Genomic DNA, 17,197 nt, shown 5'->3' on the forward strand with positions numbered 1-17,197 from the left:
AGATAAAGATCTTACATCTTTAAGACAGGGTGTCTACACCTTTCGAGCCCAAGGACAAATATATCGTGATCTTCCATCATTGGTTCCAGACGAAGATATTCCATGCTTTTTTCAACTACATCTTTTTATATTGGTACTCATCTCGAAAATAGAATGAGACCACAATATAATGAAAATTTAAGTGATAAAGTTATCATGATTTTAACGATAATTTTAGATGATAGTCCTTATGGCCAAGTTTTGAGGAAAATAAAAAATATATCTTCTTCTGAAGATTTCGCAAATGCTAATCTTGATCTACGAATTTATAATCGTCCATCTGCATATAAAGTTGTTACTGTATGGGTTGAGGAGAATAACTCGAATGTTTCCATTTGAAAGAGACATCATAGAATCAAATATTATTTTAATTGTTATGATCCTTTGAAGAAGTAATGAAGATAGGGTAGTATTTCAAAATATACCATCTTTTCGTACAACAGAAAAAAAAGTTAACGTAAATGTAAAGGTTAGATTTGTAAGTGTTGAATTTATATTAAAAAATTATTTGGTAAATTAGTAAATCTAAGTACGGGATATAATTATGTTGTTTGATCAAAGTAAATATTTTTTAAAATTTGAATCTTTTTAATATAATATTTTATATGATTTTGGATAGTTTTGGATAAAAGATACATATGATAATTTAGATATCTCATTTAAAAAAAAAAGGATAATTTATTTATATTTTTTAGTAAAATAAAATCAACTTAATATTTTTTTATATTAAGTGATAAATAGTTACCTATTTATTTTAGGATAAATTACACCAACAATCACTTAACTTTGGGGTAGCTGACAAAACAGTCACTCAAGTTTCAATTCAGTTGCTCAACTTTCAAAAAATTAATAAATTAGTCACTAAAGTTATTGAAAAGTGAAAAATCAGTCACTCATTAACATTTTCCGTCATAGGCTTAATAGGATAGCGAACGTGGCCAATTAACTAGCTGATATGGCCAATCAACTTGCCACGTTGGACGAGTAGTCAAAGCTGACGATGTCGTCTTCTCATCTTTCTCTTCATCTTCTTCCCCCTCAACCTCTTTCTCCTTATGCTTCTTTTCTTATTTTTTTTCTTCTTCTTCTCTTCTTTCTCTTCATCTTCTTTTACCACCTATTTATCCTTGTGTTTTCCTTCTTTCTTCATCTCCGCCTCCTTGTCTTTTTTCTTCTTCTTTTTTTCTGTGTTCTCATCTTCTTCTTCATCTTTGTGCATATTCTCCTTCTTTTCTTTCTTTTTCTTCTCTTTATTCTTCATTTCTCCAATCTCACTATCCTCTGTTTTTCCTTATCTTTCTCTTTATTTTCTCCCCCTTATCCTCCTTATGTTTTAGCTTTTCCTTCTCCATTAATTTGGTCTTCAATTCAAGTTCGACCTTAGCCTTCTCTTCCTTCTCATGGTTTGGCTCCATATCCTTCACCTTTGCTTTGAAATGTAGTTATTCTTTCTTCACTTTTTTTTCCTTTGTTGACAATCGATTCAAATGTACCTTGAAACTTAGAACCCTTTGCCACAAATTGAAACTCGAATGTAAGTCCGTCTTGATTTTTCATCAAATTCCTTAAAAGAATGCGGCTTTTTCAGCAAATTGCAACACAAGCTTTTCTATACCCTTAGCATTTTCTTACTCCCCATACCTATTTAACTTCCAAGAAGAAGATTAATATAGACTAGACATGGCGTGTTGGCTAGTGAGAGGGATTAGATCGAGTTGATGGGCAATAAATTTGTCGTTGATTACAGAAGGGTTACCTTCAATTTCGACGAGGTCGGTGGCTATGGTGGGAACCTCGTTGATCATGATGCAGTGGAGGGCATTGGCCATGGAGGCATCGGTGTCGTTGAAGTGTAGTCGTCTTTGAGTTCCAAGATTTTGACCCTTGGGAATCGCTGGTACGAAGCTCTTTCCATTTTCTCTTCTTCTTTTCTTCTTCTTCTCCATTTATTCTCTCTTCTTTTTCTCTTTTTCTTCTATTGCCTACGGCTCTTAAATAGGGTTGTTTAAATGACAGCTATCCCACTGTTAAATGTCATGTCACTTTTCTGTTATTCTGTAACAGAAAATTATTTAAAGGACTGATGTGTTATTTTTCAAAATTTGAGTGATTGAATTGAAACCTGAGTGACTGTTTTGTCAGCAACTCTAAAATTGAGTGTCTGTTATTGTAATTTACCCTTTATTTTATTCAACACCTTTTGTTAAAAATTTTATATTGAAAAATTAAAATGATTCTTAAACACATTTAAAAATATTAAATATAGAAACTTTTTTATTTTTGAAAAATTTCTTTATCAAACACTTTACTCCAACGTAAATGGTGAAATAGAAATAGTTTATGTTTTACTATTAAATTACTTTATATTAATGAAATGTTTCCTCCCGTCATAAATTTGCAATTACATCTCCCAAATTATTTGAGTCCAACTTTTTGGTAGGTAGGAGGAACAAAATAAGATGTTATTATGATTTATCTTATTTACATACTAATTTTCCGATGAAAGAACTAATTGTTAGCAAACAATGGAAGAAGAATCATTACAAATTCGTCCTTCCGACTATGATGTTGGAACAAAATTAAATCCTAAACAAGAGATGTCATTCTTTGTTCATTGATGGAATAAGAGGTACAGGTAAAACATTTCTTTATCGAGTTTTACTTATACAAACCAAGGAACATTAATGAAGTCAAATCAGATTTAAATTGTGTTTTAATTTTCTTTAATAAAACGAAGCATTTAGGCGTGTGGGAGGGGACTGTGCTAGCCACTTAAACGGTGTGTTGGGTTAAGTAGGCTTATTTAGTAAAACGGTGCGCAGTGGTTGTTAGATAGTTGTACTTACCGTTATCTCTATTTAGACACCTACCAGTGCTGCATGGAAGTCATTATGCTAATAGACAATGAAATTCTGAAAACTATTCCTTCTTTCTGCCTTCTCTCTCTCTTTCTTCTAGCTATCTTTCTTCCTCAAATTCCATAATTTATCGAGCACTTTATTGCATACGAAAGAAATTCAATTTCTTGCTCATAATTTCTCAAGTGAAATCCAACAAAATCCGAAAGAAAACCTGGGGAATCACAAATACATTCAAGAAATGTAACAATTAATCTCACAACTTTAAAAGTGATTATTATAAAAATTTAAAACTACAAGAATTTAGGAGAGATCTCACCAACTTTCCATGAAAAATAGTGACCAATAATCTTGATTTTTTTAATGATAAATCAATCATTGCAAAGAGAAGTTTGATCATTTCAATAATTTGATTTTAAATCAAAATAAAAGTTTAATTTTTTTTTATACGAGAGCAACAGCATGAAAGAGGATGATTGACTGCCTAGATAGTTCAAAAACTGATCATGATCCTTTAGAATAATAATAATAATAATAAACCATGTATTGAAGAGTAGAATGACAAGACATACAGAGAAGAGGAGAATCTATTAGAGAATTACGATCATGATTTAATAGTTGTAAATTAAAAGTTATATTGCTTAATTATTAATCAAGAATTGTCACATTTTATAGTGATAAATTATGTCTCTTAAATTAAAAATTATATCACTTTATTATTATTAATGAATCATGATTATTCAATGAGACATCTATTTAATAATTATATTTATTGTTAAAAGATGTGACTATCCATTTAGATTTTCTATGAAGAGACATGAAAACTCTTATAAATATGAGTCAAAAGTTTTTTTTCTATTCTCACACCATTTTTATATTCTTAGATTGATCTATAAAGAATTATTGTAGAAAATATTTATAAAAATTAATATCATTGCTATGCTCTGCTCAACGCTCAATGCTCAATGAACTTATTTCCATCAGTGCAAAACATAGACAGTCATTAAGCTTCATTGTATCCTCAATATATTCACTTGTCAATAACTCTTTTGCGCACCATGTGAGGACGAATAAAACCCTAAAACAAGTGGCATTGATACATGCCTTGAAGTCTTCCATAATTTCTTGTAAGTTCATTTTTATCCTCACACACCAACATTAATAAAATGACTTTTAGTCTTTTATTTTTAGATTACTTTTTCAATTTCTATTGTCAATTAGTATTTAACTTTAAATTTCAAGTTTGAAGTATAAATAAATATATAAACTTTTAAAAAAATTCAAATAGTTTTATTTGTTAACATTTGTATGGATATTATTATATTAAATTCTAAAAGATCATGTGCATAACACGTGACATTAAAACTAGTATTGTATTCAAGGGTGTAGGTGAAGCAACTTTAGCTTTCTTCGTTAAATGGTATAATATTCCTTTTAAGTCACTCTTAAAAAAGAAAAGATAGGAAGAATTGGAGGTAAATTGGTTAGAAAAATGAACAAGATAAATTGAAACTTTGATAGGGATAGGAATAAATCTCTATCGTGTAAAATAGGTTTGTCATTTGAAAGAGGGATCATAAGAAGTACGAAGAAAAGAAAGTAAACATTCTCTTTTCATAGAAAATGCCATTCTCATCCAATGGAACAATATAAATATCTCAACCATAGCCTTAAGCTTCCACAAAAGCATTTGTTGTTACTTAACCCACAAATTTACATAGAAACCAAACCAAAGGAGAAATGGAGCTACACCACCATTTTAGCCATCAACATCCATTGGAGTTCATCGAACAGCACAACCTTAAAAGTGAGAAGGCTAATTGCTCAGGATGTGGGGAGCTGGTATCAGGTCTAAGCTATAGTTGTACGGAGTGTGAGTTTTACCTTGACAAGAAATGCTTCGAGGCCTCCCCAGAGGTAAATCATCCGTTTCATCCCAACCATAGCCTTAAACTTTTAGCAAATCCACCATATATAGGTTCATGGGCTATTTGTGATTTTTGTGACAAAAGATGTGAGCAATTTGTTTATCATTGTTCATGTAAATTAGACTTTCATATAAAATGTGCTTTGTTTTCTAAAACCATTGCTGAAAATAAGGTTGGGGAGCTTGAAGGTGTTTCCCAAAAAGATCTACTGGTCTCTTCTGAAAATGGTTCTGAAGAACTTGAAGAAACCGAGTGCTTTGCATGTAGGAAGCCATTACTAGATTCTCCATTCATTTCTTTTGATTCTAGATTTCACTTGCATAAAAAATGTCTTGACCTACCAATTGAAGTCAATCATCTTATTCATAGTCAACACCCTCTTGTTTTACAATTCAATAGTCAGCGTCTCCCTTGTCAAATTTGCCAAATAACCCAACCGAGGGGACTTGTCTATTGTTGTTCACCTTGTGAGTTTACCCTTCATATTGCATGTGTTGAGCGACCAACTACACTTGACCTCCCATGTCACCGTGAGCATTCTCTTGTTTTACAGCTCAATTTGAAATCTCTCCTTTGTCAAATCTGTCATGAGACGCATGATTTGTCACCTGCTTATTATTGTTCCGCATGCAAGTTTGGCCTTCACGTGCAATGTGTATCTCCAGCACCTACTATCAAAGGTGAAATTCATGAACATCCTTTCACCTTGTTTTGGAGACAAGTCCCTTTCATTTGTGACGCATGTGGAACGAGTGGAGATTGTATCTCTTATATTTGTTCTCCATGTGGCCTTATAGTTCATGAAAAGTGCATTTCATTGCAACCCATCATCAAAAGGTTTCCACGACATGGTCACCGAATTTCCCACACATTCATCCATAGGAAACATGAGATCAAATCTTGGAAATGCCAAATTTGCTATGAGGAGGTGAATTCGAAGCATGGATGTTATTGTTGTTCTGATTGTAATTATATTGTCCATACAAATTGTGGAATAAAAGATTACAGCTGGTACGACATAGTCGATGATGAGTTGGAAGAAACAGGTGAGTTGCTTAACAATTCAGCCTTTGTTGTTATTAGAGAGACCAAGCTTGGAGATAATATTGTCATACCCACAGAGATAAAACATTTAAGCCATCCTCACAACTTAATTTTCAGCAATGATGTTAAGGATGATAAATATTGTGATGGCTGCGTGTTACTCATATCGACTTCATTTTACCACTGTGCACAATGTGATTTCTTTCTCCATAAATCATGTGCCGAATTGCCTAAGAAGATGTACAATTGGAATCATTTTCACCAACGTCCCCTCACCCTTGATTTACATGCTGTTCTTTTTTGTCGTCGTCGTCTGTTTGAGTTCAATAATTGTTTCTCCTCTGCTTGTAATGTGTGCGAGGAACGTTACTGTGTTCATTGTCATCAAATTTCGGATAACCTCCACGTGTCAAGGGCATGAACACCGCCTTTTCTTTTACGATAAGTATGAAGGGCAATGCAATGGCTGTGGAAATAATCTAGAGGATGTGTATGCTTGCAAAGAGTGCAACTTTGCTGTGGAATTCGGTTGTCTAACGTTTCCCGATAAGATTCAACACAAGTGTGATGAACATCCCCTCATGCAATTTGTGAAAGAAGAAGAAATGCAAGCCATTGGTTTTACAGCTGTGCAATTTGTGACAATTCAGCCCATAAAAATTGTGTTATTGATGCATACTCGTATATGAAGCTCGGAAAGACCTACACAACAAAGGATCACCCACATCCACTCACTTTCACCCGAAAGATCTATGACTACCCTCCTGAATGTCATATATGTGAGGAGCATTGCGAAGATCTATCTGCTGAGTGTCTAGAGAATGGGTGTAACTACATTGTTCATTGGAAATGTATAGACCCTTACAGAAAGTATATCTTACGGCGGTTGAAGTGGCAGCCCAAGGGAGAAGACAAAGGGGTTGATGATTGATGGCACCCAACGCTACTTTCTGCACCCAAGTTTCTGGGAAAAAAATCACTTTGTTGGTTGGGAGTTGAAAGTCCATTAATGTAGTTATTGAATGTTGTTTTATAGTTTTAATTGTAAATAAAATGTGATGTTAGTGTTACATATTGGAAAATAATTTGGAATTGGAAGAATTACTATGTTTTTATAGTTTGTCCTTAGTTTTATGGGTGAGCAATTGATTTTGTATCTATTGGAGATATTTGTTATTGTTTTATGGTGACCTTATAAAACAATTAATATTGATTAATATTACAACTTGATTAATTTGTTATTTCTTATTTCCACATTATTTCCTTATGCCATGAGTTGTGACATGGTTCATTTTGGGCAGAAAATATTAATTAGCACTATAAATAATTAATGATATTTTAAAATTTGAAAGTAATATTATAATTAAAATGCTCTTAATTAATCCTTAATTAAGTGGACCTAATTAAACATTCAGCTCGATTGGATTTAAGTAAGGTTTAGGGTTATAAAGATAAAAAAAATTGAACCTGGATTAGCATATATTATTGACAAATTTGATTTTGTTTCCTTTATTAATTAACTGTACATATAAAAAGACTTGTAGAGTGTGTTTGGGTGTAAAGATTTGGAGGATTATTTACCAAATTTATAAATAATTGTATATATTTGATTTTTTCATTATTTGAATAATTAAAATAATTATTTAAATTTATTATTTAAAAGTGTTTACCAATTATAAATTCTGATTAATTGAATTATAAAATAGATTTTTGTATTTAATGTTCAAGCTTTAGTAAATGTGGTTTATATATTTTTGAAATATTAAAATTTCTCATATTTAAAAAATTAATAATTTTAATACTATATCAATTATATCCTTTTTTATCTATAATTTTCTAATATATCATAATTATCTTATGGACATAATACTTTTTACATTTATAAAACAATTTTTATATTTAATGTTCACGCTTTAGGTGATGTGATTTATAAAATTTATAAAATGTTAATTTCTAATATTTAAAATCCATTGGCATTTTTCAGCAAAGGGTTGATGGTGAGGTACCAAGCACTTTTAATCTACGACAAGGAGATGTTAGCTGTCTTGCTAGCAGTCAAGAAATGGCATTCCTATTTAGTAGGTAGGAGGTTCCAAATACGAACTGACCGCCAAAGTTTGAAGTTCTTAACAGATAGACAAGCAATCACACCTTTCCAACAAAAATGGGTTGTGAAAATGCTTGGTTATGACTACTATATATCACTTATAGGAAATGAGCACAAAACAAAGTAGCCGATGCCTTGTCTCGGAGGGTGCATGAGCAAGAGGGTCAACTGTTTCAATGCATGAGCAGTATCTCGCATTTGTTTCGGAAAATACTAACTATTTGTTTTTTGAATGTTCGTTTATCAAAAGCTTCTGGTCTCGGATTTTTAGCTGGTGGGGTTTAGTTTGGAAGGATGTGGCAAATGTTGATGAATTCTGTTCTGTGTGTTGGAGTATGAAGTTGACATGTATTCAAAAAGAGTTTATGGTTATTGGTAATTGCGGCTTCGTGTTGGACAGTATGGCTAGCTCGAAACAAGAAGGTGTTTGAAAGGCCGGTGGCTACAATTGATTTTTTAATCTTTCAATCAAAAATTAGATCGTTGATGTGGGCTAGATCAGTACATGATGATTGTATATTTTCGGAGGTTGATTGGTGGGGACGGCATAAAGATTGCAGTTCAGGTAGAAAATTGGAGAGGGTTAGGGATTGTGTTTGGGATCCTCCTCCTACAGGTTGGTTGAAATTTAACGTGGCTGGAGTAGTTGTGGAGGAGATTGCGGGCTGTGGAGAGGTGTTGAGAGACGAAAAGGGAGTGGTCTCTGCTCTTTTTTCTGGTAAATGTGGAGCGTGTGGAGTGGAGCAAGCGGTAGTAATGACTATTAAAGTTGCAACGGAGATTTTTATTGATTTGATGTGGAAGGTAAATGTTCCTCTGATTGAAGAGTTTGAATTGAGTAGTGTTTCTGATTGGCTGAAGTATAGACGTTTACGACCATGGTCGGTAAGAAAATTATTTGCGGATAATGAAGGAGGATTACGACATTTGGTGGAGATAAAGTTTGTTGTCACAAGTCAGAAGAATTGTATCGCTAATTCATTGGCAAACGCTGGCCTGTCCAAGAATCACTTTTTTAAAGCTTATTGGTACGTAATCTGTTGTTTCTTGGTGATTTGTATTAGTGCAGTCTGCTTGCTGCTGTTATTTTTCTATAATTGTAGGTTGTACCGCTGTTTTTGAAGCTCTGTCGAGCAGACATGAGTTAGGAGTTTTTTTCACTCCATTTTGCTTTTAATCAATTGATTGAGCTAAAAAAAAGTGAGCAGTATCTCTTGTTCCGAATTATGGGAGAAAGTTAGAGAATCTTGCTTGTCCGATCCTAAGCTACAGCTCACATCTCAGGAGCTCTAACAGAACCCTCAAACTCATCCCCAAATATACCTAGGATGGTAAGACACTCATGAGGAAAGGAAAGACATTAGTGGATAGTGAGAATTTTGTTAATCATTGTGATCTTGTAAGTTAGACCTTCATGTAAAATGTGCTTTGTTTTCAAAAACCATTGCTGAAAATAAGATTGGGGAGCTTGAAGGTGTTTCCCAAAAAGATATATTGGTCTCGTCTGAAAATGGTTCTAAAGAACTTGAAGAAACCAATTGCTTTGCATGTAGGAAGCCACTACTAGATTCTCTATTCATTTCTTTTGATTCTACATTTCACTTGCATAAAAAATGTCTTGACCTACCTATTGAAGTCAATCATCTTTTTCATAGTCAACACCCTCTAGTTTTACAATTCTCCCTTGTCAAATTTGCCAAATAACCCAACCGAGGGGACTTGTCTATTGTTGTTCACCTTGTGAGTTTACCCTTCATATTGCATGTGTTGAGCGACCAACTACACATGACCTCCCATGTCACCGTGAGCATTCTCTTGTTTTACAGCTCAATTTGATATCCCTCCTTTGTCAAATCTGTCATGAAACACATGATTTGTCACCTGCTTGTTAGAGTTTGAGAAAATTCAAGCCTATAATAGATCCGAGTTGAAGATGATTTGAGTCCGAAAAAATCCGAACTCAATAATACCCAAGACCATAAAAGATTCGAGCTTGAGATTGATTTGGCCCGAGTTCGAGATAATCTGACTTAAAGCTCAAAAAAACTCTACTTCATAACTGAACAGTCATAATAACCATTAATAATTGATATATTTTTATGATTTTATTTAAAATAAAAATTAAATAAACAATAATTCTTTATTTTATGGAAACATATTCACGATTACCGCACATTATATTAAAATTTTATTAATAGAAAAATTAATTAATAATAACTTTTTATGTTAAATTATAAAGTAGAACAAATTTTTAAAAGCACATCAACTTAATATGAAATATTTTTAATACTATAATTATATTTGTGTAATAAATGTATAAGATTAATAATTATTAAAATAGATAAATTAAAATTTAATAATAATATAATATATATAATGACAGAATATATTAATTTAATAATATGATAACTTGTGTTATACTTACCACATTTCACAAATGACTATATGTTATTAATGACATTACTAATAAATTTAATTTTAAACGGTATATCTTTTAATAAAAATTATCTATAACGATACAAATTAGAAAAATTAAAATTTATTTAACAATTAAAAGAAAATAAAATATCCAAATAAAATATATTAATAAAAGATATTCTAAAATTCATAAAATTACGTAAAATCATACAAATATATAAAATCAAATCATCTTATATCTAAATCTTAAATCTAAAGTATCATTAACATCTAAAATTTAAACCTATTAACCTTTATTCCTTCATAACTCGATTAATTTAAATTGACATCTCTAACATTTCTATCACTTGCAAATATTTCTTATTGTCTTATGGTGATTTTATACACCAAATATTTTTGTCAAGAGTTGTTACATGCTTAAAATTGGACACAAAATACTAATTTGCACAAACTGAAGTGGAATTAATGTAATTAAAGATTTTTTTATACAATGTCTAGAAATTACTCAAAATTCCTTTTAACCCTTAATTAGAAAATGAAATATACTTCAATATGCTCGAATCACGTATTTCTATATTGACAATAATACAATGTCAATTGAGTTAAGATTCCGTCAACTATATTTAATTATTATTTTCTTTATCTTTGAAGGTATTAATGATTTTTCTTAAATTTTAGTATGATGATTAAATGCACTTAGTTAAATATTAAAATAAATTTTAGTATGATTAAAATTTAACCTTGATTAGTATATATTATTGAAAATTTTATTTTGTTCCTTTATTAATTAACTGTGTAATTAATTTCCAAATAGATATCATACCAAGAAAGAAAAATCAACCCCCTTTTTTATAAATAGACTAGTAGAGTTATTTGTATTTTTAAACTATTTAAAAATCTTAAAACTTAAAATATAAGTTTGATGTTAAATTATATTTTTATAAAATGGCAGAAAACACTTGATTGAAAGCCTAAACTAGTGACAAAAATAACAAATGTTAACTTTAGGTTCTGATTTCGGAGAAAAACTTTTGAGGACCTAAGTAGAAAAAGGGTATACTTTAAGGACTAAATGATGTATTAAGCCAAAATAAAAAATAATTGAACCAGAAAAACCGAAAAAAAATTACAAGATTTAAACGATGTCGTATCGCTTCTATTCTCATTTACTTCAAATTCAAGAACCTTGGGCTAGGGTTTTAGCCATCTGTGAGAACTGAGAAGGTACGAGAAACAAAAATGGTGTTGTCGAACAAGAAGCTGAAACAAAAGATAAGAGCAGAACTATTGGCGAAAAGGGTAGCCGAATCCGAAACGGTTAAGAAAAAACCAGATTCAAATTTGGAGCCCCAGTCCCTGAAATCGCTCCTAGACTCGGTAACTCAGAAACCCAGATTGTCAAAGCGAGAAAAAAGAAGAAAAAGCATTCCTTTCTTAATAGGGTCGAACCAGGAAGCTGAAGGAAAGGGAAAAGAGGGTGGAGAAGATGAAGTACAAGGAAACAGTGAGGAGGATGAAAATAAGAAGAAAAAGAAGAGGAAGAGAGAGGAGAAGGTGAAAGAGGCTAAAACGACGTCGGAGAATACGGAAAGTAATAATAATAGTAAGAAGAAGAAGGCAAAGAATAAGAAGAAAAAGAAGCCGAAGATTGTGAGTGAAAAGCAAGGGGTTTTGCAGGTTGAAAATGCGACTGAAAGGTAATCTTTAGAATACCCTTTAATAAATTTGGGTCTTTTTTAAAAAAAAAATGATTTTTAGTGTTTGGTATTTCAGTTTGATTGTGCTTTTGGTGACTGGTGTTTCTGTTTGCATTCTGGAAATTTTAAATATATATATATATATATATATAAGTTTCTTATGATAAATTTTGCTTATTTTTAGCAAAGTATCAGTTAGTTGCTATTGATGGTTTCATCCTGTTGGCAGAATTGTATTTGTATTTCTTTTTTATATGATTTGCAATTTGTAAAGATATTGGAATTTTTATAGTCATCTGGAAAGCTGAAAAAAAATGGGGATGGAAGTAAGAAAAATTGAATTCTCAATGTTGCTTTTGAAGCTCAATCTGCTGCATCCACTCTATTCTATAAGAAAAAGAACAGGTTTATCTTATAAGTTTTAACTTAGTTGATATGTGTTGTCCGTTTAGGAATTATGTCCAAAAAGTGAAGAACCTTTGGACCAAAAAAATAAAATAAAATTTTATATCCTTTTGGTTTCTATGATGTGTTCTGTAGTAGATTGATAATATTTTCTTCTTTCTCCATTTGATTATAAATGGGGTTGTTGTTTCAAATTTCTTAACTGTTATGCCGCGCATGTTTATGCAGCCAGGTGAGGGAGGATGTGGCCACAAAAGTATATGTTGGAGGCATTCCATATCGCTATACCGAGGATGATATTCGGTATTATTTTGAAAGTTGTGGCATCATAACCGATGTTGATTGTATGAAGTTCCCTGACACGGGGAAGTTTAGAGGAATTGCAATTATTAGTTTCGAGGTAATCATCTATGATGCTTGGGGTAGACCAATTTCTTTGTATTAGTATCATCTATTCAGTTACAGTTATTGTTATGACATGTTTAGATCTTATGGAATTTAAAAGGAGTAGAAGCTGAAGTTTTGTAACAATATTCTTGACATTAAAAGTCGGCTCTGTTTGTACTTTTGAAAATGGAATTTTCATGTATATATGTATATGTATATCTTGTTGTATTTGCTCGACTATTGATTGAGTTTGTTGACATTTTTCATCATCACTTCGTACAGACAGAAGCAGCAGCAAAAGAAGCCTTGGCTCTTGATAGAGCTGAAATGTGAGTAAATGTTATGATCTTCAGTTGTCGATGTCTCTCATTATTTCCTATTGTTAAAACATGCTTATGGTTTTCTGATGTTTTCCTCAGGGGAGGAATGCAGCTAACAATTCAACCTTACAAATCCACTCGAGCCAATAAAGCGACTGGTTTTGCCCCGAAGATGGTGGAGGGATACAACAGAATATATGTTGGAAATTTATCTTGGGATATAACTGAGGATGATTTGAAGAGGTTTTTCTCAGATTGCAACATATCATCTATACGCTTTGGCACGAACAAGGAAACAGGGGAATTCCGAGGCTATGCTCATGTGGATTTCTCTGATAGTGTCTCGGTAGCCATGGCATTGAAATTGGACCAAGAAATTGTGTGTGGTAGACCTGCCAAGATAAGTTGTGCAGTTCCTAAGAATGGAGTGAAAAGTCAATCAAGGTCTGATCCTACAAGTAATGAAGTCTGTAAAAAGGATGAAGGAGCTTTAAGTGTCGAAGCACCTGTGAGTGTTGAGGCACCTACGGTTAATGAAGTTGATGATGGTGGCTCAAGCGTTACCAGTGGTAAGTTGAGGAGAAGGACATGCTATGAGTGCGGACAAAAGGGCCATATTTCTTCTGCTTGCCCAAAAGGATCTGTGAGTGTCGAAGCACCTGTGAGTGTTGAAGCACCTACAGTTAATGAAGTTGGTAACAGTGGTTCGATGGTTAATGAAGCACCTACAGCTAATGAAGTTGATAACGGTGGCTCAAGCATTACTAGTGGTAAGTTGAGGAGAAGGACATGCTACGAGTGTGGACAAAAGGGCCATATTTCTTCTGCTTGTCCAAAAGGAGCTGCGAGTGTCAAAGCAACTGTGAGTGTCGAAGCACCTACAGTTAATGAAGTTGGCAACAGTGGTTCAACGGTTAATGAAGCACCTACGGTTAACGAAGTTGCTGATGGCTCGGCTGTTAGCAGTGGGAAATTGAGGAGAAGGACATGCTACGAGTGCGGACAAAAGGGTCATATCTCTTCTGCTTGCCCAAATAAGAAATCTGCAGTAACAACAAATACAAACACAAATTGATCATTAATGGAAGGTTTTTTTTTTTTCTCCTATCACTTGAATTACTGCTACTATTTACATGTGAGTCCTGCTGTACTTACAAAATGGTAAAATTTTGAGGAAAAATAGATGCTATTTATATGAGCTTCAACCATTGAATTTTTGGAAGCTTCAAAGGCTGTCAAAAATGTTTCCATGTTTTCAGCATCATTGTTTCACGGGACTGGCTTTGACTTTTCATGTTGAAAATGGAAATTTTGTCCTCTTTTCTCTTTGATCCGTGAGCTTTGACAAATTATGTAAGCAACATGCTGGGATTTGGTCCTACAACTGAAGCAATTGTTATATGGGTGTTGGTTTAAACTCTAAAAGTTAAAATACCCATTTTCTAACAACCCCTTGCAAGTCTTAATCAATCATGATTTTTCAAAGATTGCCCTCCTTATTTTAATCCATGCAATTTGATCATATATTAAAGGGGAAAAAGAAACGAAACTTATTGAATGTTATCTTTTAGGGTAAATTGCAAAGTTGGTCATTCAACTTTCATAATTTTCATTTTGGGCATTGAAAATAGAAGGTTTGCAATATGAGTATTATTGTTACATACTGCTATCATTTTAGTCACTACCATTACATACTTTTATTGTTTTAATTTCATTATAGGTTCTTTTATATCTGTTTTTTTTATACAAATTCCAGAATTACTTATAAGTTATAACCCCTTTCTAACCCTTAATAAGAAGATAGGTCCGACATATTTGAACCCATGCCTTCCTGTATTTGCAACAATGCTGAAGTCAATTAAGACTCAATCAATATTTTTTTTTCTTTTTAGAATTAATTTTAGTTTTTTAGAGGAAAACTTGGAATTTTAGAGGAAAAGCTTGAATTTTTATTGGAAAAATTAATTATCTTTTTCATTTCCTTTTAATTTTTGGAATTAATTGTGTTTTTCAATGAAAGGAAAAACCTAGAGTTTTAAGGGATTAACTAGGTTTTATAGGAAAACTCGAGTTAAAAACTTTGTTTCATCTCAATAACTAAATAACTCAGTTCCTTAAAAGCTCATGTTTTCCTATAAATAATATTAATTTTAAAAAGAAAATGTGTGATCAAAATGAAAGCTGAATAACTAAGATAAATGCATATAATTATAAATCAATTATAGAGGACTAAAATGATAAAAATATGTAATATAAGTGACTAAAATAGTAAAAATTATATAACAAAAACTAAACATTTTATTTTCGAAGCAGAAAATTAAAGAAAGTTCAAATTCATGTGGAAATGTGCCATCTATCCTCTGTAAGTGAGAACTCTATAACCAAAATATCAACAATTCCACTGCAAATAACAAGAACACAGTTCCCTTACGTTTGCTAGTACTTTGTCCTGTCTTTATAAATATGCAGAATCCCGCACTTTTCCTGTCACCTGTTCCCTTGGCTTTGATTCAATTAAAACCTACTACTACTCTAACTTTACCTGCCCTCAAACTTTCTTTTTCCTTTCAAATTTTTGAACTTTTGAATGCCCCATATTTTATGTTCAGTTAAGTTCTCTCATCATCATCTTCATTTGAGCTTTTGTGTAAAAAGCAATGGCAACAACCGATTCAAGAGGCAAAACAGAGTTGCCAATGAACAAGAGATATCAAGAAACCAGTCCTGACAGAACCCTTGTTTGGTTCGAAAGAAAAAAACCAAACAATGATCAGAAAGTTCCTGTTGTTTACTACTTGTCCCGCAATGGCCATCTTGAACATCCTCATTTCTTAGAAGTCCCTCTTTCTTCTCCACAAGGACTGTTTCTCAAAGGTAAAAACTGGGTTCCTCTTGAAATTTAGTAAACTTTATCTGATATGTTGTAAATTGTAATCTGCTCTATTTTTACAGATGTTATAAATAAACTAAACACCCTCCGAGGTGATGGCATGGCTAACAAGTTCTCCTGGTCTTCAAAAAGGTAGCAGACACATATTCATACATGGTAAAATACTGTAATCTAATAATGTAAAGATTTCATTACAGGAGCTACAAGAATGGATTTGTGTGGCAAGATTTATCCGAGAACGACTACATATACCCTTGTAATGGACGTGAATACATCCTCAAAGGCTCACTATTGTTAGAATCTTCTCTAAGCTTTCGTTCTTATGAAACAGTTTCTTCAACTTCATCAATATCAAAAAATTCTTCAGTGACATACAGTTCAAGTGAAGATTCCAATGTTGCTGGGAAAACTAGAAGGAAACATCATTCATGGAGTGAATTCAAGGAGCTTGATGATGAACACAAAATCTATAAGGCTAAAACCAGTAGGGATTTTAGCAGCAAAGGCAACAGTGTGTCAACACAGACAGACCATGAAATGGGAAACAATCAAGTGCAGGATTCTCGGCCGTCTTCGAATTCGAATTCGGAAATTCTGAAAAGTATGAACATAGCAGCAGATATTAGAGATCAAAGCGTTGAAAATGATCGTCCTAGTGGGAGGATCAAAGCAGCTGCGGTTTTAATGCAATTGATTGCTTGTGGATCAAAGAGAGTCAAGGATTTGGAAACAATGGAAATTAGGGGTTGATGAGTTGATGAGAGAAACTAGTGATATGCTATGAATCATGATGCAAAAATGGTTAAAATGTTCTTTTTTTTCAGTTTCATGAAGGTGAAAAGAAAATGTTGCCTACACCGTCTTCTTCTATCTAAATTCAATGTTTTTTGAAGAACAAGATAATGGATTAAGACTAGAACTTTGGATAGTGTCTTGTGTTCTTGATTATCTTGTGGTGCAATTATTTGCTATATTTCCATTTTCTTTTCTTTTTTAAAAATGATAATGGGTAATGAACCTGATCATGAGATGGGTTATTTGGTTAAATAAGAAAACTCATCCAAAATTCGAAAAGATTTAAATAAAAATATTAGTTCAAAAATT

General features: G+C 32.4%; 3 protein-coding genes across 4 annotated transcripts; all 3 read left to right on the plus strand.

Annotated features, from left to right (window-relative positions):
• Nucleotides 1-4,601: 4,601 nt before the first annotated feature.
• Nucleotides 4,602-7,003, plus strand: LOC105777113 (uncharacterized). The gene has a single exon (XM_012600178.2). It carries the CDS (start codon nucleotides 4,638-4,640, stop codon nucleotides 6,288-6,290), a length of 1,653 nt encoding a protein of 550 aa, XP_012455632.1. The 5' UTR covers nucleotides 4,602-4,637; the 3' UTR covers nucleotides 6,291-7,003.
• A 4,577-nt stretch (nucleotides 7,004-11,580) lies between these two features.
• LOC105777956 (phragmoplastin interacting protein 1) lies at nucleotides 11,581-14,534 on the plus strand. Its single transcript, XM_012601491.2, has 4 exons — nucleotides 11,581-12,091; nucleotides 12,725-12,896; nucleotides 13,166-13,212; nucleotides 13,303-14,534. The coding sequence occupies exons 1-4, from the start codon at nucleotides 11,634-11,636 to the stop codon at nucleotides 14,276-14,278; spliced, it is 1,653 nt and encodes a 550-aa protein (XP_012456945.1). The 5' UTR covers nucleotides 11,581-11,633; the 3' UTR covers nucleotides 14,279-14,534.
• A 769-nt stretch (nucleotides 14,535-15,303) lies between these two features.
• Nucleotides 15,304-17,024, plus strand: LOC105778585 (protein SOSEKI 5). Of its 2 annotated transcripts, none has more exons than XM_012602305.2 (3): nucleotides 15,304-16,077; nucleotides 16,156-16,225; nucleotides 16,279-17,024. In XM_012602305.2, exons 1-3 carry the CDS (start codon nucleotides 15,861-15,863, stop codon nucleotides 16,841-16,843), a joined length of 852 nt encoding a protein of 283 aa, XP_012457759.1. In that variant the 5' UTR covers nucleotides 15,304-15,860; the 3' UTR covers nucleotides 16,844-17,024. The 2 variants fall into 2 exon arrangements, with proteins under 2 accessions (XP_012457759.1, XP_012457760.1); XM_012602306.2 differs by having other exon boundaries at nucleotides 15,306-16,077; nucleotides 16,291-17,024.
• Nucleotides 17,025-17,197: the final 173 nt, after the last annotated feature.

The sequence above is a fragment of the Gossypium raimondii genome, chromosome 10 (assembly GCF_025698545.1).
Source record: "Gossypium raimondii isolate GPD5lz chromosome 10, ASM2569854v1, whole genome shotgun sequence".
Lineage (NCBI taxonomy): Eukaryota > Viridiplantae > Streptophyta > Magnoliopsida > Malvales > Malvaceae > Gossypium > Gossypium raimondii.